The following is a 23,491-nucleotide window of genomic DNA, read 5'->3' as shown; positions in this document are numbered from 1 at the left end:
TGTGCCAGACTTTGTACTGAATCAAGGCAAATGCTCAGCAGTGCTGAACTTCTTGGGGGGTAATATCTGCCTTGGAAAGCTGGAGTGTCAGCTTTCCCAACTGCTGCTGCAAGAGCTGTCATTTCTCATCCATCAGTGCCCACACTGACAATCTTTGTTCAGGGAGAAACTCCAATGTGTAATACTCTGAGTATTGTCCATGTGCAAGTCTTACAAGCAGTAGTGCACTGCACCAGCAAAACAGAGAAGGCATTTTCCAGTATAAATGCATCTGTCTGGGACTGTCTTAAGCCACTACCGTAGCTCCTTGCCACAGATCACATCCCCCATTAACATCCTCACACAGTGCCAGGAGAAGGCTGCCTACACATTTGAGAGACAAAAATTATTTTTCTATTTTGCATAGAAGGGTTTACCTTAACTTCAGAGTAATTGGAAAAGCTATATCTCAAATAAACCTACACCAGAAATAACAATCCAAGAACAAGGTAGAACAGTAGGAAGGTGGTTACTGAACATCCCTAATTCCATCCAACCTCCAAAGGGCAGTAGATTCGAATCCCTACCAGACCTACTTTGAAATTTGTATTCATGGGCAGCTTGTACTGACACATAATCTGTCAGCAAGTTTTCATGGTGGTTTCTGAAGTGAATGGGAAAAGAACAGACATCACATTTGTAACAGGACCACTGCAGTGTTCTTGCTACTCCCATTTTCCTCAGAAGACACTACTCAAAGGGCAGCTAAACAATGCCAGAAACCATGATAGATTAAAATAAAACCTTTCCCATAGACTTTTATTTCTTATCAAGTTGCTTGGTAATGGTGTGGCCATGCAGCACTTGCAGACACCAGCAGCAGTCTGAGTGCAGCAGCACAAAGGCCATGGAAGGATAAACTGCCTGGCCACACATGATACCCCCAAACACATTACTGCCCTAGGGCTTGTGTCCCTCCACAGCCCCCTCTTCTACTCCTGCACTGCCTTTTATCACATTGAAGGCTTCGTTCTGACTCACTTCCTCTGAAACTCTCAAATTGCTGCTGTATCTGCCCCTTGGAATTGTCAAGGGAAAGACAGATTGCTGTTATCTGAGCCTGACTGTCTCATTTAAAAGGTAAGTTAATGATGGTACAGGTCCCCACTTTAATTACTGGCTACATCCATCCTGGAATGGTTAATCCTTGGCAGTTTTTCAAGAAATTCACTCTTCTGAGTATATACAGGTGTAGGGCCCAGCTAAAGAACTGTCTTGATTCTTCACTGGCAGGACTATCTCTTAAGTCTATACATATACTTCTAACACTCCTATCCTCTGCCTTTTCTTTGTTTTCTCTTATTAACAGACTAAGGCAGCTTAGTATTTCTGTCATTGATTTATGTACATGCATATACACCCAAGTCTGTGCACATTCCACATCCAGCAAAGCCTGAGAAAATGGGAGTTGTGCAGGATGCTTTCCTAGAACAGGTGTCTTACATTATGCCTAACTAAATAAATACAGGACAAGTAATGAAATAAATGGCCCCAGAAGATAACAGTCAGCTTTTCACATAAACCAGCACCTTTTCTTATTAAGGACCTGCTGTTTGCTCCAGCAGGAATTGATTCATCAAAGTAAGACCAAGCAGTCAGTGAGTATTCCCACCCAGCAGCAGTGAGGTCCCTGAGAACTTTCAGATCAGGGTTTAGCAGCATCTCAGTCTGTACAGTGCTATAGGAACCACAGTCCTCTTACACTTGCCCAGCCCAGGTCCATGTCTCCTGTCATGCCTGGGCATTCTCCCAGCCTCCAAGATGAGCGTGATCCTACCTGTGCCATCTTCCAGATGTCCAAAGTTACAGATATGGCTGATATTGCGCACCCAGATCTGCATCTCCTCCTCAGTCTTGGCTACCAGGTAGAAGGTGCGGTAGGTGGTCCTCACGATGAAGACAAAGTTGTTCTGAAATTCCTTCTTGATGAAGTTGGGCCCCGAGTGCTTCAGCACCTCGCACTCATTGAGGTCTATGATGCGGATGGGCTTTTTGGAGTGGTTGTTCCTGTAGTATTCCAGCACATCGGGGTTCCCGCTCATGCGGCCCCTGCGCAGCACGAACCAGCGCTTCCGCCAGGCCTGCAAGGGCACAAACACCTTTAGTGCCAAACACCCACTGCAGCAACCAGCCCACACACAGCATCAGCAGGGCTTGGAAACACCCCTCAGCTCACTGCATCCAGTCATCAGGCCAGCACTGCCAAGCCCATCGCTAAGCCATGTCCCTAAACATCACATCTGCATGTGTTGTCAAGAATTCCAGGCATGGTGACTCCACCAATTCCCTGAGCAGCCTGTTCCAATGCTTAACCACCTTTTCAGTGAAGAATTTTTTCCTAATGTCCAAACTAAACCTCTCCTAAAACAACCTGAGGCTGCTTTGTCTTGTTGCTCATTATCTGGGAGAAGAGCCTGACCCCCCTCCTGGCCATTATAGACTAATAAGGTCCTCCCTCAGGCCTCTCTTTACCAGGCTGAACATTCTGAGTTCCTTTAGCTGCTCCTCACAGAACTTGTGCTCCATGCTTATTTTCTTTCAGGTTTTATAGTTGTTTTGATAAGCTGACCAAATGGTGATTTTTATTTGATGTATTTGCTATCAGCTTGCATTGGAGATTGGAAAGCAGGCAGAGGGTTGTCCCTGGGAGGTCAAGATGAACATTCTCCTTTCCCGTCACTCTGCCAACATGATGCAATCAAAATGATCCAATACATCATCACCTCATCCGTAGAAGAGAAAACAATTTTTTTTTTGTAAAATGAAAATACCAAGAACTGCACATACCTGGAAACAAGTGCCTTTTGCCCAGCAAAGCCCAGAGCTACAGATACCCTGTGCAGCTTCCCACCTATGGTTTTCAGTGCTATTACAAAGCTGTTTATGAGTTGCCAATTACTTTTGAAAGCCCTGAACAAACCCCTGAGCTGAGTTTTAGTGCTAAAACCTCAGCATCTTACAAATGGACAATTATTTACACAGGCACTGTCAACCTGAAGCAAACCTGGTAAGCACTGATGTTTTCCGACCCTTCTGATGAGGGTATGGTTTCCATACAGGCTTAAATGAAGTCCTGGCAGCATCACTCTATAAAGTTACATACCTGTTTCTAGGCACAAAATAATGTACTTTCCTCTTTTTTTTTTTTTTTTTTTTTCCCAGCAGCTGCTTTTGTTCATCAACAGTATAAGCATCTCTGTGTTGATTATAGCTATCACCAACACCTACTCTGGGCCAGAAGAAGTCAATCCTGATCTCTGTCCCACAGAGAAAAGCCAAAATAAGACATTGGGACATTTTCCCTTGCCAAACTCCATAAAAACTGTGGGATATGTCATGCCCAAACCAGCCAGGCCAGGGAGCAGCCAGAGCTAAGGCTGCAGCTGCCTCAGCTCTGATGGAAACCTGGGAAAGGTGCAGGGGCTCATGCACTGCCCAGGGACCTTCAACAACTGCACAGACACTGGCTGCTTCACCTGCCTTCGCTGGAGTTAAAAGTTCATTGAAAGGAATGTCTGAACAACCACTACCACAACCTCCCTGTCTGAATCTTACCCGAGAACTCTTGGCAAAAGGACTTTGTCACAATGATGTAAATCTGGGTGGTAGCTTGTGTCTGAGTTAAAAATCACACTTATTTTGCAAAGAGTGGATCTGTCAGCTTAAAGACAGGCAACCATTCAATTTTAAGACAAAATAACTGAGTTCAGGCTGCTTTTGGTAAGATGTAAGAGTCCTTACTGGCACAGTTTAAGATAATCTAGGCACTACAGATTTTGCTGATGCTGAGTTCCCATAGGCATGGTGGTAGTAAAAATGAGCAACAAAAGAATATTAACAATTATTATGTCAGAAAAATGCTTTTCTTTTTGTGCTCCAATTTTTTTTTTCCAGTAGAGCCAGCTTTTCACAGGCTGTCAGTATTCACCCAAAAAATTATCTAAGTAGTAAGTCTGTTCAGCCTGGCAGTACCTCAATCTCTTTTGAAAGCAAATGATTCTTCAAATACAGAGAATGGAATATCATGGAAAAAGCTCTTGGAAGCCTTAGCAAGCCTGTGTACAGGAGGAGCTTACAGACTGGGGCATCACATCAGGAATAAACAGGAAGAAGAGATGAGGTGCAAAGTGTATTGCACAAAGAAAATTAAGTCTTGACCCAACTGACCTATAAAGTTTGGAAGTGATTTGTTCTTTGCTGGAAGTAGCTAGAGATAACAGATAACTGACACATCTTAGACAAGTATAATTTTGTGGAAGACAGGGAAAAGGAGAAATATGAAACAGAAAGGAAAGAAAAGAAAAATGTTTAATGGGGAAGGAACTTTCTAGACTAGCCAGATACAACACTGGAACATGGGCCAGCAGGTACCTCATGTACAGTACCAAAAAGAGCCCAAATCTCTATCACCTGCAATCCAATTCCTGCACAGGCTCAATACACTCCCCACAGATAGATCAGGGTAGAAAGGTCACAGCTCCTAACACATCCTCACCTCTAAATAACCAAAGAGAAACGCTTCAGGTATGAGACAAGAGCTGCTCCTTTGCCTCCCAGGGAAGTAGGCTGCTAAGGCAGTAAAGTGAAAACCCCCACCCCCAGCTTTACCACAAAACCACCCCATACTTTCCCCTCCTAAATCTGCCAGCCTTGTGGCTTAAATACACTGGCTCCTGCTGATGGAAATTGGATAGAAATCCCTGCACCTGAGCAAGCTGAGGAGGGAGGGGATGGGATGGGGGAGCGGCTGCCTGCCTGGCACCCCAGCTGGCAGCTGGGGGAAGGTGAAGCTCAGGGCTACCTGCTGCAGGTTGCTACAACACCCTGAGGCAGGACAGCCCAGTACCTGATTTCATTTCCAAGCATTTTGGTTTTTGTGATTCTAAAGGAGTGTGTAGGCTGTGTTTAGCACAACCCAGGCAGCTGGTGAGAGGATAGAGAAAACTGCTGCTGTGCTTTGGGGAAAAGCCCATGGTGCCGCCATGAGGAGGCCCGGCTGGCTGTGGTGTGTGTGAGGCGCTGTGGCTCGGCTGGTTTGGGTCTGTCCCTGGGAAGCTGCAGCCTGCTAACCTGTGGGTACACAGTCTGATCTGATTGGGTTTGTCATGGGGCTGGCGCTGCAAGGCTGGACAGAGAGGTTCGTGCTGGGAGAGGAGAGCCGGGCTGGGTCTTTGGGAGCAAACACCGCTATGAGAGCTGAGCAGCCCTGAGGACAAGGCTGAGGGGAAACAATGGCAGACAGCCACCCAAATCTGCACAGCCCTCAGGCAGCGTGGGCCCCGCTGCCTCTGGTGGCCCTCAGCACCTTCCCCAGTCTGGCAGTGGGGCCCAGGCCGCCCTGGCAGCTGAAAAACAAGTAGATTTTTCTTGTGGGGGTTACACAGGGACTATAGGAACATGCAGGAAAGGAGGGGTGGAGTGAAGCAGAGGAACTGCCCTTTGGTGATATCACAAGCTCGGGCAAGTCAACAGCCCTTGGCTGCCACCCTGGAGTGTCCCAAACATTAATGTGCTCTCAGCCTTATGGAGCTGCAGATAAATACCTGCAAAAAGCTGCCCATGCTGCCAACCACTGCTGAGCCTGGAGCACAGGGCAGGGAGAGGCACGGAGGGATGGCACCCTGAGCCAGCAGCGCAGGTGAATCAACATTTGCACACTCTGATCTTCACAGACATTTAAGCACTCGAGCCCTCTTGAAATCTGGTGCCATGGCAGAGTGGCAGTGGCATGGGACAATGGGGAGTCTGCTGGAACCAGCTGGTTAGCTCACCTGCTGCCTTGTGCCAGGGATGTTCTATGCCTGACACCAAAGAGTCACCTGAGGGAGCAAAAGCAGCAGACACCACCTCACCCAAAACTGGGAAATGGGGAGTGCTGCCAGCCCACTGCCCCAGCACACAGCCATGGCTGGACTCAGGCACCCAGCACCAGGGAGGGCATAGAAGGATAGGAGGAGATAGGACCACCTCTTCCCTGGGTGCTTGCTCCTAACATCAGCTTCATTGTACCATCAAACTGCATCTGCACACACCTTAACTCTCTGGGCTCCTTTTTCTGGCCTCCACTTTCTAAGGAAAAAGTGGCATCATCTGCTGCCATGACACAGTTGCCTGCGTGGGTGGGGTTGAAGGACCATTTTTTGCACATCCTCTCACACTTGACACATCCAGTCCCATCACTGTCTCCCCAGCCTAATTTCCATTCTGAAACTTTCCCCCATATATGCCTTTACACACAAAATGCTGGCTCCAAAGCCCTTTTAATTATCCTACAATGCTGAGTGACAGTGCACAGGGTTTTTGGACAGGAGCAGGTTTGCCATTGCCAATAACAGGACTCGCCCTGTTCCATGGCATAGGCAAAGCAGGGGTTTTGTTTCTGGCACACCTTGCAGCAGGAGGCTCTTATCTCTGAGTCAAATATCCTCTTCTCATTTTCCTGGCATTTGCCTGCAATCTGCTGTACACCTCCTTTCCCCAGGGTAGGGGGACGCAGCACACTGGCGTCACTGGGAGCCCAGCAGTGACAAGCCCTAGCCAGACGAGTCAGCAGCAGCAATTTTATCTCTCAGGGCCTCAGCAGCTCACACACCCTGGTGCAGAGGCTGCTTGGCCCCTCACATTCCCTGTCCACAGGACAGGCACTTGTCCCTCTCTCCAGTGCCCGCCCCAGCCCCAGGGCAGAGCAGGGTGGGTTTTACACAGCTGCACATCCTGGCTAGTTTCTTTTTTTACCATTTACCAGTCACAAGGCTGCCTCCTCCTTTCCCTGTTACAGGACTGTCCCCGTGTCTGCTGAGGGTGTCGGTACCAGGCTAAGAGAGATCCTGGGATCCCCTGCAGTGGCTTGAGGCCAGTGGGGACACCCAAGGAGGCAGCAGGGCCAGAGTGGCTGGGCTGTGGTGAGGAGGGATTTATTTCAGCTGGTCAGAGCCAGTAATATCTGCCAATATTTAGTCTAGAGCTGCACATGCTACCAAATTTATGAGAATGTAGATCAATTTAAGGGGGAAAGACTGCACTCCCATGGCTGAGATGAAGTATATACTTCAATAGGTACTGATTCCTGACATTCAGCTTAGGCTCCTCAATCACACTATGAAAAGGTTCTATGCACCCAGGCTATTACATCCAAACTATTACATTTATTTTGGAGCCTCCTGAAATCATTATTTTCTTTATGAAGGAATGATAGGATGATTAGAAGTTTACACGTCCTCCAAAGCCTTGTGGGCACTAGAGAGAAGGCTGTATCAGAGAAACACAACTACCATCAGACAAGAGCAAACATCAATCTAGAACAATTTTCATCTGCCCTTCGCAAGTGAAACAGTTCAATGCCGAAAGAAAGAAAGAATTTGCAGTAGCATTGGTTGGCTGCCAGCACATTCCTCTGTGCAACACAAACTATCAGTGTTTTCATCTTGCTCCTGAATTTTTGACTTTGGGAATTCCAGAGTCACATCTAAAAGAAAGAGGAACAGCTCTGTTTCCATTTCAGTAGGGTTTCCAAGAAAGAGATTACTCCTTCCACAATCTGACGTTTCTGTTTCTGCTGAATGGGTGGTGTGAGGTTTAGAGGGCTGCTCTTACATGTGAACATTTGATCTACCTCAGCACTGTCAGACAAAAGTCATGAGCAAACTTATTCTGAGCTGAAAAACAGCTGGCTAGTGAACAGGGCAGAATGAAAGCTGAAAAGGTTTGGCCAAGGACCTTCATCACTTACCTTCTGCCCGAGGAACATGCTCTCATTTGTTTGTACAACATATCCAGTATTTGATATCTAAATAATTTATTAGAGCACATACAAGCTCAGTGAGGTAAATTGGCCTGAAATGTAATTTGCCCTGTGGGTTTTGATTTTCTTCTGGTTTTAACAACAAAACACAGAACAACCAACAAATGTAAAATTCTTGACCAGCTATATTAATGCTTACAACTCCCCCATGAGGATAATCTTCATTTTACAGAATGCAGCAAAGGGGATGTCAGGGTGAAGCAGAAAGAAAGGTGGCTGTGTGCTGGTTCCTTGCCTGCCTGGTGGCCTTGCAGCCAGGACAGGCTGCAAGGACATGGCACAGTTCATGTGCTGGTCCCCAGGCCTGCTGCAGGGCCCCTGACACTCAAAGGAGAGTTTTAGAGCTCACTGATAGGGATCACTTCAAAAGGCTTGACTATTTGGAATTGCTCTCATCCTGCAAAATCTCTTGGAGAGGGGAAAACAGCAAATCCCACCAGAGAAGGGTTTGGCATGGTTTCTCTCCCACAGCTGTTTGAGGGCTGGGTGCCTCAGTGCACAGTGCTGCTCCTGCCACTCACTGTGGGCCCACAGCTTAAGTCACCACCCTTGGGGCAAGAGAACTAGCAGAGCTGCAGGATGATAGTCCCATGGGAGTGCCAGCACTTGAGACAAGTTTTCACAGCTTGTCTTTTTTAAAGGACAGTTTTTAAACATATTCCTGTGGAAAAAAGAAGTTAAGCGGAACTTTATAGCATTTCCTATAAAAAGCCCAAAAGAGGAAGTTAAAATTCATATGTAGTCAGGTTTGTAAGTAGCTGATTCTAAGCCCACTAAGACCATGTATGTTAACAGAAGTTCCCTGCCTTCAGAGTAGGGCTGCAGAGCATGGTCCCTGCAAGAGGAATCTGTGCACTGGCAAGGAGTCAGGACCAGCTCCCAGCGAACATCCTCGTGTTCAAAGAGGACGTTGTTGGGAGCTCTTTGTGCCACTCTTTCCAGAGCAAAGGGCCAGTTCCATGCAGCACATGCTCCTCAGAATGTAAGACCCTTGCAGAAGGGCTCACACCTTGGCAGTTCTCGGTTGTAACACTTAATTTATCCACTCACAGAAATCAGATTAAAAAGACCTCTTAAACCACCCAGCCTGTCCCCCAGTTGGAGTTACAGTTTTGCTCTTTCAGTTGTGGCTGTTGGTCTGCAGCACCTATCAGCTCTGCATAATTCATCTCTCCCTGATGAGGCTGCCTGCTTGTCCCTTCCAGTTTGTCCCTGTGGAGCACTCTGGGAGCAGATGAGCTCACTGTCCATCACTTACTGGTTTAATGCTTCTCTTGGGTTTTGTCTTCCTTATTTTCCACTCAGCTCTCACAAATGTCTTCTCAGTAGTGAGAGTCTGAAACTCATGGTTTATGACTGGGAAAGAAAAATCAATAAATACTCAATTTCAGAGAGGGATACTCCTCCCTTAGGCCCTTCCTCTGCCTCCACAGGCATGTAATTCTATTTAATCTAGAGAATAAAATAAGATATTTTTTGCAGCAATTTTTCTCCCTTTGCTTGGGTGCCTGGAAGTTAAGGGGCATTCTCGATTGTGCTGGAAAGGCATTGGCTTTACCTTTCCCTCCCCCTGCCTGTTCATGCCCACTACACTGCTGCCTTCTCAAGGCTAGAGCTCAGCTCTGGTGGGAAAAAGCTCTGAGCTAGCCAGTGTTTCCATACAAAACAACTTTCCACACAGACTGGCACAAATGGTCTGGCTCACCCTGTGCAAAGGGCACACACAATGAGCAGGACAGGCAACAGCCTCACAATGGATTTCCATCTGCCACATTCTGACCGTGGTAGTTTCAGAATGACTTCAATAAGCCCTGTTTCAAGAAAGTCACCGTGAACCCTCAGAGGAGATGTGATGGGTACGTAATGCAAGGGGAAATACCTGCTTCCTTTCAAGGTGATACAGCTACGTTAATTGACTAAAAACACCAGTCAGAAAATTTCCTGCACTTTAAGTGCAATGAGTGCTTTGTAATAAAGCACCTTTAGAGGACATCCTGTAGAAGCAAAGACATGTCCTTTGTTTCTGTTTCTTTACATGAAGGAATCTGTGGTTTGTAAAGAAAAGATGACACACATTTAAAAAAAAAGTAGAAAAAAATCCCACAGTCATATGTTGCCTGCTAACCTATACACATTCCCATTGCTGCTCTATGTTGCCCGCTAGCCTACACACATTCCCATTGCCTGCTCTACAGTCTAATCCACAATATTTATGGTGCTTTACATAAACAAACATCTGCCTCTGAGTGAGACACTGCTATTTAATAAACATGAAGATTCTTTACTCTAATGGGTTTGTTTGGGTATGGAGGGTCAAAGTCATAGAGACCCAAAAGCTTGAGAATTTTAAGTTCTTAAAATACTTGCAGAAGATAAGAAAACAAGTTCTGAAAGTAAAATCAATAATGAAACAATTTTGGGGAGGGAGAAAGGAGCCAGACATCTGGATGAACAAATATAATTTCACTCATGTGCCCTGTCCTTGAATAAGAGCAATAAGGAACTGTGCTCCTCACAGTCATTTTGATGAGAGGTTTTCCCTGAGGACACTGGCAAGGTGGCACAGCATCTCTTTGCTCCTCATGCAGGTAGGAATTGCTCACAGGACTCTGTGGGCTGCATGGGAGCAGCGGTGCTGTGCCCTCCTCACTTTCCCCATGGCTTCTGGCAGCTGGGTGTCAAGGGGCTCTCCCACAGAGAAGAAATGTGGATGCTGTGGTCATGCTGCCCAGATGGGTCCTGGAGTTTGCAGGGGAGGATGCTGATGGAGTATCTTATCTCACAAGATCTTGCTGTGGGGGAAAGCTCACTGACTGATCCCAGCTACAACAAGCACTGTCACAGCGGAAAACCACCACAGCTCCACCACACCCAGGAGGCTGAAATATCTCCAATGGTTTCACAGGGTCCTGTCCTGAGGTTTGTAGGCAGGCAGGACCTCACTGTCACCCCATCACTTGACAGAGCTCACTGCTCACCATTATCCCGAGGCTACAGAGATGGTTCTAGGCTGATAAAGCCTTCCCTGTGAAACACACAGCAGCAAAACATCCGAGAAGTTGTGGCAGGACAGGAATCAATTTTCAATGTATTTCTTTAACAGTGACATCCTGCAACAGGCATGGAGCCAATGAGTGCCCTCCCCACTGCCATCCCAGGGCATCACACCTCTATTCTTCCTCCTGTTTTGACAGCGATGGTGTTGGAGCTTTACCTGTGAACAGCTGCCCTGCAAATATGTGCAGGTCTCTTTAAGCTCATGTACAGAAAGTATAAGGATCAATCAATATGAAATTAGTGCTGACAGCCACCCCAGGGCAGGAGGCCAGCTGTGTCCCAAGGGCTGCACCTCCCAGGGAGAGGCTTGTGGCCAAGGGGGATTGTCAGGGGCACTGAGGGACAGGGCCAGCTGACAAATGTGACAGCACCTGTGGAGTGCCAGGAAGAGACACAGTTGGTAGTAATAAAAAATGAAATAACTCCCCAGCTGTACTTGGCTGTGGCTCATTTAGACTAACAAGAGGGTAAATACAATCTCACTTGCCTTCAAGAAACAACTGGAATTTTTGTGACTCAGCATCACTGTAAAGCTTTGCCCAAAGTGATCTGGAGAACTGATGTAAAATCAGGCTAAGGAAGAGAAAGAAGCTGTGGTGTGGTATCTGCACAGGTCTGGAACAGCCTTGGCCCCAGGATGGCCACCTTCCTTCTGGGCTGCCAGCTCTTCTAGTGGACCGCCAGCTCTCATCAAGAGGATGCTGCAATGGGTGAACAAAAGCCCTGGGTGGAGGGAAGCTGATTTTGGCCAGCTGACCTTGCCTGGGCAAGCAGGCAGAGCCTGTCCCACCTGTATCCCTGCGTGCTGTGACAACAGGCAGGGGGTACCAAATACTGGGCCCCAGGGCCGGATTTTACTTACATCATGAGCACCCTCATGAGCATCCTCATACCCTCTGTTTCATTTTGTGTTCCTTTTTCACTTTTAGTGGGGATGTAAAACAGGTCACAGCTCAGAGCAGAGTTCCCAGCAGCAGAAGACAGGACTGCAGTGATTACTGCCATTCAAGAACCTTCTCCCTCCCAGAGCCCTCTGCTCCTCCAGGACAATTTTCCTTCCCAAGTGCAGGCACTGTGAAACACTAATTCCTTTAAGCTGCCCCTCAAATGACGCCTCCTGACTGCTGCTACAATTTTGCAAGCATTTAAGCTCCCCAACAGTGAAGACTTACAGGCAGGACTCTTTACATGAGGATGTTTACAGCCTCGCCCACTAGCCAAGTTTTAGTTCCATATTCCCTTACAGCATATTTCTATGTAGCATTTAAAATGACATTGTTATCATCCTGAATGAAATTAAGTTTCTGGAGTGCTTTTTTTCACCTTTGAATCCTAAAGCACTTGACAACCGGTATATCATGGTTACAGCCTCCAAATGTTGTGATTTGTTCACCTGTCACAGGCTACACCTGCCTCTGAAGTTCTGCTGTGTTCCAGATACTTGGACTGCTCCTCCACACACCCACAGGTCGCAGTCCCATCTGTGTGTTCAGCCTCAGCCAATCTGCAGCGACACTTTTGCATCTGAAACCCTTTATTAGCTGCATAAGGTGGCAGAGGTTGGTGGACAGAGAACTGCTGGTCTGGCTTGGTGCCACTCCTCTTGTCAGTTAAAAACCAAAATTTGGATTTCTCAGGATGCAGAATCTTTTTACAGAAACAAGTTGAAAACAGAGAGAAAGGAGAAAATACACTGACATGTCTTCTTGGACTTAACCATTAACTTTGCTTTCTGTGAATGGAAAATATGCTGCTGAAGCTTTGAATTGCCTAATAGGAATTCCTACTTTTACATAAAAAGTATTTGTGTAAAATTGTCTGGAAACTCCTAAGATCCCCCTGACTTCACAAAAAAAAATTCTAACAGTAACTTCAGTAATAAGATGTAATCTTGAATAGAGGTATATTTTGATTTGTTAGTATGGCTTTAATCCAAAAGTCTTACACAGTCTTAAAGGATTTTTGGAAGACTCTGTATGGATCTTTGAGATCTTAATGAAAAATAGGTTGCTCCCAGGTTGTTTAAGAAACAAGAGTTCTGAAATACAAATGCCAGATATAAACATCTGCTGAATAACTGAATCTAGCTAAGTCACAGGAGTCTTCAGTCATTTTTGGAACCAAGTATAGGGAAATGTATATACCAAAGGGAATGAAGTTTGGACAAATTTTGAGCAAATTTGCTAAACTAATAGCTTTTATGGAAGGACTCCAAACCTGCTTCGCTAAGGAAAGTAGTAGGGGCTAATCCCCTCTCTTGTCACTTGCAAGCACAATGTGAATACAGATGTGCAAAGCAGTTAAAGACTAGAAAAAACTGCCTGGAGATTGCGCCCTGCCTCAGGCTATCGGGAGTCCCTCTCCTTCTGTTTTACTTGGAACTGGCAGTTTTCTCAGTATTCTTTACACAAACAGAGCAAATTTTGCTGTTTCACCTTGTTAACTGAACATGTGGTGTGAGGTCAGCAACAGTCGCCAGCCTATCTACAACTGTCTGTGCTCACATGATGCTGCAGCTCCAGCATAAACAGGAAATTGGGCAAAGTGACTCTTTTAGTATGGGACCACAACACTATTTTTTTTTAAATTTTTGTTTTTAAAAAGTGTTCAACAACATGCTGTCAGACCTCATGAAGAAAAGCAGAGTAGCTAGCAGGAGCAGAATAAAAGCTGCAAATATTTAGGCTGTAGCACTTTTGCCTGATCATAACAATGAGGTTCAGGAAACGCCCCCGCGTTCAAGTGTCCTGCTCAGCTGATCTGGGTGCACATGGAGTAAAGAGCCGTATCCTCCACATCCCCTTCGGGCCAAATCCGGGCTGTTCTTTTTTACATCCTTATTGACTTCACGGCTACACGCCGCAAAGACTTTGACCTTTGCACTTCATTTCACTCCTAAAATTGCCTGGAGAAAGGAAGTGTGCAGGAGGCAGGCAGAAAAACAGGGAGGAGGCGCACATGTGTGGGAGGACTTGTCGTGGAGAACAGGTCACTTTTGTTGAAAATAAGAATCAACCTTTCTGCACATATGGACAAAGATAGAAAGGGAAATAGGAATAGGTCCAATCTCACAACAGCAGCTATATAGTATCCAGATGAGCTCTGGTTTAAGGCATGAGGAGGGGGGCACTGATTTAGTTGCATGCTGCAAGGTACACTGACTCAGAGATCTCCTCTGGGATCTAAGGATTGGCTTGAAATCAGTCCTGTGGGAACCACCCGGCCTTTGTGGTGACATTTAAACTCCACTGATGTAAATGGCAAAGCTCCCATTTGCTCTGAGGGGGCCAGGTCCTCCTCTTGACAGGAAGCTTTGAGAAATTCAGAGATTCCCAAAAATGGAAACATGATATGAAAAAATGATCTGAATAAAGGAAATCTGCCTCTGGACTTAAGAGGAGCATTTCTACCAACCACATCAGAAGATGAACTCTCCCTTCATGGGTCTAGCCTGGGTTTTGCGGGTTGCACACAGGCTGCCCTCAACTGATTTTTCTCCAGCCAAAGAGCAAATATCTGCTGGTGACTTCAAGCATGGTAAAAGCCCATTAAGGGGAAGGCAGGCTGCCCCCATAAGTCTTATCCTGGCCATACCTGGTCAGGGCAGGCTTTGTGCAGCACAAACACCCAGCTCTTACAGCCACATGGGCAGAGTGGCAAGCCAGGTGCCACAATGAGCTTACCAGGGCTCCTGCAGGAGCTGAGAGTGTCTGGTGCACAGGGAGAGCTGTTGGACTGAAACCAGAAAACAAACTAATTATGGTGAAGTGAAATAAAGTGAAGTTTGGAAAGGTCTCTATTTGTCCCAGAAATGCAGTTTGAGCAATCAGGTCTCTGCAGCCTCCAACTGGAAGCACTGCTGTGTGATTCAGATGCTCAGCCAAAGCCAGTCATCACTGGCCAGATTCCTTTGGTGAATATTTATAGAAAACAAACCAGATTATAAACTAAGAGTTATTTGTCAGACCTATTTAGTAAATATTATAATTGTATTTAAGAGCATACCAAGTGTGTGGGCAAGGCACAAACCAAAACAGACGGTGGAATGTGCTGGGTGAAGTCTCTACATTGCATATATGCAAGTACTGATGTTTTTTTAAAGGGGGTATATTTAGGTGGCCCATGCTTCCTTTAAAGCAGGTTGAGTTGAACCTCAGCAACACTGAAGGTTGTGCTCAATAGCTGTTTTTGCACCTATTTGTTAATTTCAAAGTACATTATTAGAAAACCAGCTATGTTGTGGAATTTTAAATTTTTTTGATTGCACTTATGTAATTTTCACCTGTCTTCTCATCAACTAAATTGTGATGCTTAACCTTTAATTATTCTATAGGCAGTGTTACATCTCCAGACCTGGATTTGCTTCTTTAAAAGCTGTTTTAAAATAGTCTCTGCTTTATACTTGACAGGAGGCAGAGCTAGTTTTAAAATACTTTTAGATTTTTTTTTTTTGTTCTCCTTAATTGGTGTAAAAGTGGTCATCACTCACATGGCTCATAATATACAGCATTCACTGGCTGTCATTTTTTATTTTAAAATACATAAATGTTAGGAAACATATAAACAATGCTCCTTTTGCCAGGTTTTCTTTTTTTTTTTTTTTTGTTTAAGAATTCTCTCTGAGTTGTCAGTACTTTCTCTGTTGATGTTGGGCCCTGTGTGTCATCCAAGGAAAGAGGGTTTCAGGATGAAGGGTTTGAGGATACAGCACCCTGTGAGGTCACTTTACGTTTCAGGTGTGTTTCACAAAGTCAGCTTGTTAAAGTCAGCTCGAGCATGCAAACACTGCTCGTGTAAACTTCCCATGCTCAGGAGGTGGCTGCGTTCCTCGCTGGGCTCTGGGAAGGCGGTGCTGCCTGTGAGATTCTGCAGGCCTTTTCCTCAGGGCTCTGCCTTCTTCACAGCAGCCATGGAGCAGAATGCTCCAGCGGAGCTGGGAGTGAGCAGCAGGGCACAAACCTGGGGCTGCCCTGGGTCCTGAGCTGCTCCCAGAAGCACAGAGCACCCTGTGCTGCAGGGGACCCACAGGGATCATCGAGTCCGGCTCCTGGCCCTGCACAGCACCATTCCCAAGAGTCACCGTGTGCCTGAGAGCATTGTCCAAACATTTCCTGAATTCTGTCAGCCTTGGTGCTGTGACCACTTCCCTAGGGAACCCTGTTACAGTGCCCAGCCACCCTCTGGGTGAAGAAGGTTTTCCTGATAGCCAACCTAAACCTACCCTGACACAGCTTCCTATTGTTCTTTGGTCCTCTTACTGGTCACCAGACAGGAGATCAGTGTCTTCATCTCTTTTTCCCCTCATGAGGAAGCATCCTCCTTATCATTTCTTTCTCTTCTCACCTCCTGAGACTAGTTCTTCCCATTGCAAATCATATGTAGGTTAAGCTTTTTTCAGCCGCCTGTTACTGCTGCAACTGTTGCCTGGATGTGGAGACATGAACATTTGCAGGATGTGGCCAGGGCTGGCATGTGCTGTATAGCACTGCTATTGAAAAAACTCAGCATGGCAAATAAGAGCATATGTAAAGTTTATCTTCATTTCCATGACTTCTCAAACTTCCCTTGCTGAACCAAATGATGAAATCACAACATGTTCAGAAATATTAAATAATTTCCTCAACATCTGAGTACAACAGCCTGCAGAAGGAAAACAATTACTTCTGGCATGCTGCCCTCTTTAACACTGAATTCTGGTATCCCAGCATATTTACAGGCTCGCACTCTGATCACAGCACCATTAAAACAACTATGGGCCACAATTTATTTCATAGGAAATGCCAAACCCAGCTTTGCCTGGACATTGAGGATTTTAGACCACACAGTGCACACACAGGCAGCAACTTCAGGATGCCCCAAACCAGCTTCCTCCTGCTGGCCTGTGGGCAGCAGATTGGTGACACTCAGGAATGTCACACTGGGTAGTGTCCTGCTACCTCTGTGGTGTACAAGGCCCAAATTCTTTATGGCACTGAAAGGATGAGGTGCAATGCAAGGATTGCCCTGCCTGGCTGTGCACCCACCTGTGCATCCCCACTGCCTGCTCTGCCCTGTGTGAGCACCTGAGCTTCCCCACGCTGGCCATGGGCAAGGGCAAGGGGAAGGGCAGGAGTGGGGGAGAGCACCAGGGCCTCCCCAAACAGAAAGGAGAGAAAGGGTGAAAAATAAAAGTGCTAATTTCTGCAGAACCCCAAGGATTTCACACCCAGAAGGTTCATTGCTTCAAGCTGATGAAGATGCAGCTCACAAGATGACAGGCCAGCTTTCCTGAGCAGGTGCCTTCTCTTTGGGGTTATGTTCAGCCAGTTGACAGAGATTTGTAATGCAGATTTTTTTTGTGAGTACAGCAGGAGTAAAACTCACTGCCAAACTCCACAAATAGTGGAACAGTTTGGGAGTAAAGACAGATTTCAGAAATTAAAGTTCAGCTTGATGTATTGGGAACAACGTGCAATTAATGTGCTCAGCAATGTCTTAAATATGAGCAATGTGGGAGAAGGGTAATAGCTCCCTTTCTATCACTTTTCAACCTGTCAGCACACTAATCTATGAAACAAAAAATCCAGATTCTTAGTAATGTAAACTGGTAAACATGGTTGAAGGCAGTGATATTGTACAGCCTATCTGGATCTATGTCTTTTTTAAACAGTAAAGCTATCAGAGGAGTATGTGCTTGTGGGATGGTGAAATAGGATCAATGTTACTGTTACAAAAGTGAGGACAATGAGCCAGCTGGGTTTTTCCACAGGCATTTTTTAAAACTACAGCGTTTATTTCTGCTTTTCTGCAACTTCTTCTCTATCTCTTCTCGTCCCTTCCCTATCCTCTTTTTTTTTTTTTTTTTTTTTTTTTGTGGTTTATACACACTGAGCTACACCCAGAAAATGAGGTCACCAGGGAGCAGTAAGGATGTGGATGCAGACTGTGACTGCATCGTTTGCTCTGTGCATGCTGCTGGCTGCCTTCTCTCACCATGGCTCCCTGGAAGCAGCCAGAGAAAGGACCAGGAAGGAGGACAAGGACTGCTTCTGTGTGATGATGTGCCACTGCCTCTGATGCTGGTGCTGTTTGAACAGGCACTGGGGAAAAACAGAGACAGATGGGATATGCTTCAGGCAGAGCTTTCTTGTGCCCTCCTGGTGTCTGCTGCTAAAGAATGAGGGATCCTTCACACCCAGGCTGCTGTGTCCCATGAAGGGTAAGGGTAAGGGCTGTTAAGGGTCTGTCATGCCTCCATCCAGCCACCCTCTCCTATGCCAAGGCTGCAGGCAAATGAGGAATATGAAGAACTGCACAAGTTCCTTGGCCATCCCCATTCCCCTGCCTCTTCTTGGTGTGACCTGCGCCCTCCCAGCCCCTCCCAGCCAGTCATGGCAGGTCAGTGCCACCACCTCTGTGCATGGTCACCTACACACCTTCTGCCCTGAAGGAAATACCTGTACGCTTGTTCCCCCTGCATCCTGATGTCCAGGGAGAACCTGAAGCACATCCAGGGCATCTGAACCACATCTGACTCTAGCCCCAGGGAGGCTGCAGTGAGGCTGCCCAGCATGATGCAATCCCAACCAGCTGGCAAGGCCATGCTGCTGTGTTGGGATGAAGGGCTCCCACAAGACCTTGGTAATGACCAAGGTGTGTTCTGCTTTCCTCTGATGGGAAGAGTTGGTCAATTGGATTTAAAACCATACTGCAGCCAACCCAAATTCTATAGATCTCCAAAGCCAAAAGTGTACAGTCATCTGCATAGTCTGCAGTGCTTGCATATGCTTCTGAAGGAAGCAAATGTAAGTGTGGTTGATGCTAATACTTGAACTGCTTGAATGCTGTCAACTTGAATTGCAAAATAGGAGTTGAAGTGAAATTCCAGCTGCCTTGGAGTTCCTCTGCTGAATTTTGAAATAATTTTCAGTTTTGAAGTGGGTTTTATTGCTTCTAATCTTATAGGAAAGATTAATGAAGACAGAGAAACTAGCAGCAGAAATGCCAAGACAGCAGTACATACTAAGATCTGCTCCAACCAAAATGCAGACACATAAAAATTCAAAACTCTTCACTGATATGACTATTTCCTGATCAGCTGAATGTGCAAGCAGAGTTGATCCACAGGGCTCTCATCCCGTGTTGAGGACACTGCACTCTGTTCCCAGTCACTGCTGAGTTCTCCTCTTCCTCTTACCAATGATGCCCCAGCCACAGAATGGTTAAATAACTGAAGGTTTGTGCCCAACAATGTTCTTTCAGCTTGTTTCAAAGAGTGCAAATCCTGCACACTCAGTGCCTTCACACTGGCTAAGAAAGCCCTGCTCAGAGCATTTATCTTGGGGAGGGTGTGGAGACAGACACATCACAACAAAGAAACCGTATGCAACATCCTCAGCTCTGCACTGAAGCTACAGTGCTCAGCCTGCTAGAGAAAAGCAAAGCAGACATTCCATGCAGATCAGTCTTTTTATAACAGGTCTCAAATCCACTTCTGTTTTAGCAGGCAGTGTTTTGCTCCCTGGCTCTGCCATTTAGGCTCCTGCCTGATGTTATTTTAGGAGTGACAGCATGTGGGTATCAACAGACCTGTTGGTGCTTGTAGGTAGTGATGGGAGAAGGGATGCAGGCTTTGCTTAAAGAGGTCATTTCAAGGGTGTTTATGTTCTAGGAGCAAAGCAAGACTACAGAATAATAAGTGTTTTCAAAGGCAGAGTTAAAGTAAGAGCTAAAAGGGGAGTCCCAAATGGGCAAGACTATTGGAAAGACAGGAATGGGAGGAGCAGGAAAGCTGAAGGAAGAAGGACAAATTAAAAAAGAACTGTGGGGACCATACAGAGAATGGACCGGGCGCTGCAGCTCTGTGGGAGGATGTCACTTCATCTCCAGCAGCTCACACACATCACAACCTGCAGAAAGCTGGTAGCAAACCCCTGGTCCCAGCATGAGGAAGGCACAGCTCCTCCAGCAAGGGCTTCTCAAAATTAGACCTAGTTTTTACTAGGGTGGAGTAGCCCCATCACATTCTGAATCATCAGGCCGTGGGCTGGCCATTGTATGCATTGTTATGAGGTATCCCTTTAGCTAAAGCCAAGCAGAAAAGCCAGCAAAGCAGCAGGAGGGAAAGGCCGTTGCTGAAATCCTGTGAGAACAGTGAGGAATGATGATGGACAATGCCTCACATGCCTGCTTCCACTGCAGGAGCTGCCAGTGCAACAGCACAGTGTCCAGAGCATGGTGTGATGGGCACGGCTGGCCAGGGCAGCTCAGAGCTGGCACCTCTGGCTGCTACTAAAGAATTGCACAGAGACCTAGAAACCTCCTGTTTTGCTAGTACACTGCAAGCAGAGGGCAAGAGCTAATCAGGAGTTGTGCTAATTAAGCTGCCTACTGCTGGGAGAGGATGGGGATGTGGCTGGATGCCATCAGTAATATGGTAGGCGGGACCAGAGGGCTGTGCTGACTCCCAGGGAAAGTCTGCTTTGGTAACCTGGTCCTTATGCATTCTTTCTTCCCTCTCCGGGGGTTGCCTGTGGAATGACACCGCCCGTGAAGCCTTTTGGGAGCCCCACACAACTCCTGGAGGCCCAGGGGCAGGAGCCACTGTAATGGCAGCAGGGCAGAGCTCGGGGGGGAGCAGCCGCTGGGCTCTGCTCAGCCCCGCCGTGGGCTGTGACGGCTGGGGCTGCTGCTGCTGGCACAGCTACAGCCTCGTGTTTTTTGACCTTTTACTCTTCCAGAGATAGAAATGGGATTTGTCTGAGGCTTGGAATAACTTCCTGCGATTGTGCTGGAGAGGGCTAGTCTGGCTTGCTAGATAGCTGTGTCTGTCGGGCTGGCTCAGGAATGGAGAAAGCCTCTGCTCCGTGACTAAGCTGGAGACAGATTTAAAGGAGCCCAAAGACACAGCTGTGCCTTAGAGAAAAATAAGCTGAGAGCACTGTACATTGTCCCCAGTAGGACAACTGGGCTGGGGCTGTTTCTGGATTTGGGCATTGGCCATTACTGGAGAACCACAAACAATCTTAAAGCAAATGGTGTGTCTGTGTTTTGATAGTGATTCCTCAGATGGTAACTTATAAATCCTCTCTGGATCAGTGACGTATGTGTGTCTGCGTGTGTGGGAAAGTAGGTAATGGTCTGAAAATTGATCCTTTGGGATGATGAGAGCAAGCAATAGTTGTGCAAGCCTCCCCCTCCTCCTCCAGCATTTCTCTGCCTCTGCTGCCAGCACAGCCAGTAACACTGGGCAGGTGCTGAGGCTGAGGTGTGTCTTTTATTTCCTGCATCTTTTGATGCCCTTCTGCATCTTTTTTGTTCCATCTTAAATTGACTTATAGCGGCCTTTACAGGTGACATTGATGGGTTAGATGTTTTCAGCACAACATTCAACAGATCTGTTGGGATCTCCCAAAGAATTAAGGAAGTGTACTTCAGCAAAGCCTTTTCTAAGCAAGCTTTTAGTTGTTTCTTGTATTTTACTGATCAGTACTCAAAATCATTACGTACAAGATGTGTGCTAGTGTATTCCTGTGTGACTCACTCACAGCCTGGCTGCCTCTGACTCTCCTTTCTTGAAGTTTGGAGTAGGAATGATCTCGGCCCTTTGCTGATAGTCCTTTGAACAACTGAACATAGAGCACCTGGTGGGCAGGATTCTTGACTGAAAATGGTAATTTTGTACTCTCCTGGCCACCAGCAGTGCCAGCTGGAGATCCCCGGGCATATACCAAGGCATGCTCAGGCTATATCCAGCCCAGCCCAACTATAAGCCCCTTTCCCTCCTGGGCTGGGTCTCCGCAGGCACTTGCTGGAGGTGTTGGCCCTCCCTGCTTGGCACTGCTTGGACAGGACAGGGAAAACAGCTCTCCCCAGTGCTGCAGCTGGAGTCAGATCTGTGCTGTTCCCGAGCATGAGTGTGTTTCATAATGGGTAAGAAATAAAAATTTGGGTCTTCCTGCCCAGCAAAAGCAGAGCTGTCCCAAAGCCAAGTCACGTTTCTGTTGCAAACAAGTCCTAACACAAAAGTGCAACATACTTAACACTTCTGTGCAAAGACACCATTCACAGGTTTTCAGCCTCAGGGGAATTCAGGGTGTTAGTGATATGTATCAGCAAATGTGATTTATAATGTAATTGTATAATACAGTAATAGGGTAACACTTGAGCCTTTGAGCCTCAGCGCACAGCAGGCAGCAGAAGGAAGCAGTGCTGGACTGCACTGTTTATCTTTTTGCATCAAGTTCTGGCTCCAACATATATTTCACTTACTGCTTTCTAAATAGGAAGTGTCAAACAGACTGGAATTTTGAATAAATTTTTATGAAAAAAATCTGCAACCCAAACAGTGGAAAATTAACAAAGAAAACCCACCTAGTTTATTTGTAGGTAGTGTAATATAATTCATTAATTTTAAATCCTTTTAAAAAGTGTTTAAATGCTTTTGTATATTTTTCCAGTTCTATTAAAATACAACTTGTTTCAAATCACATAACATAATCCATGCTGGGGGAAAGCAAGCTTTTCACAGTGATACCTCCTTAACATAAAAATTGTTCTGTATGTTACAATTAAGTAAATTAAGCTACAGCAATGCCTTGATATTTATGGATGGAGATAAAGTATGCCTGTTAGCAGAAAAAAGCACTACATTTATCCTAAAATTTTCACTTAGTGATAAATCATAGCACGTCAACTAATGAAACTGTATTTCAAGGAAATAAAAGGAAAAGTACCTGTGGTAAAAAATGAGACTAAGAAATCACAATTCAATTCAAAGATTTATACCTTCTCATTTAATATTATAAAAATCTGTGTTAACCCTACTCTATGTGAATTAATGCTCTTTATAGGGAAATTTCCTCAGGATGACTGGACTAGACTGGGGAAGTATCATGAGGGGGAGCTCTTGAAATTAAAAATAAAACTACTAGTGCTCCCAGACTGAACAAAACTTGCAGCCTGTAACCAATGGTGTTTCATGAGGGTTTTTCTACCCTCAGTCATGTATGTCAAAAAGACAGTGATGGACTGTTACAACACAGGGCATCTGTTAACCCACAGATTAAAAGGTATCCGAGGGCTAAGTAATTAATCTTTCTCACCACATCTAATTTCCAAAACTTGACCTGAGTTACTTTATTTGTGGTACAGAAGGCAGCTACCACATGTTTTCACAAGGACTCTGAGAATAATGCACATTAACAGAGCCTTTGGAGCTTCTCATGCACGTGGGTTTTCCCTGGGCTCTCAGTGTTCACAGGCTGAGCTGATGGCTACAGCCACAATTCAGATACAGCTGGAGTTTCATCTAAGAGCAAACATGCAGATATGCCTGATACCCCTTCAACGTTAAAAAGACCAGGTCATGGTATATAGGCAGTAGCTCACACTTTGGTGAACACGTGTGGATTAGGTCAGCACTGAGGGTGTTTTCCAGGCACAACCTAATGGAGTGTGTAGGTGAGAGAGCAGTCTTTCCATAACAAAAAATCCTCCACATGAACATCACCACAAAAAAAATGTAAAACACTGCATCTCAGCTCCCTGTAAGCTTAGGCTTTTCTCTACTACAGCAGGAAAACAAAACCCAGAAGAGAATACCTGTTACTCAGA

At 46.0% G+C, this 23,491-nt stretch overlaps 1 protein-coding gene across 2 annotated transcripts in view; it reads right to left on the bottom strand.

Moving 5' to 3' along the window:
* GAB3 (GRB2 associated binding protein 3) overlaps window positions 1-23,491 on the bottom strand; it is a 65,810-nt gene that overhangs the window by 18,903 nt on the left and 23,416 nt on the right. For both annotated transcript variants that reach the window (XM_072929142.1, XM_030272639.4), the window contains one exon: window positions 1,817-2,120. In XM_072929142.1, the coding sequence (XP_072785243.1) occupies window positions 1,817-2,120 (304 nt within the window). The remainder of the gene's footprint in view (window positions 1-1,816; window positions 2,121-23,491) is intronic.

Source organism: Taeniopygia guttata, chromosome 4A, assembly GCF_048771995.1.
Source record: "Taeniopygia guttata chromosome 4A, bTaeGut7.mat, whole genome shotgun sequence".
Lineage (NCBI taxonomy): Eukaryota > Metazoa > Chordata > Aves > Passeriformes > Estrildidae > Taeniopygia > Taeniopygia guttata.
This window is presented reverse-complemented; position numbering and strand designations above follow the sequence as displayed.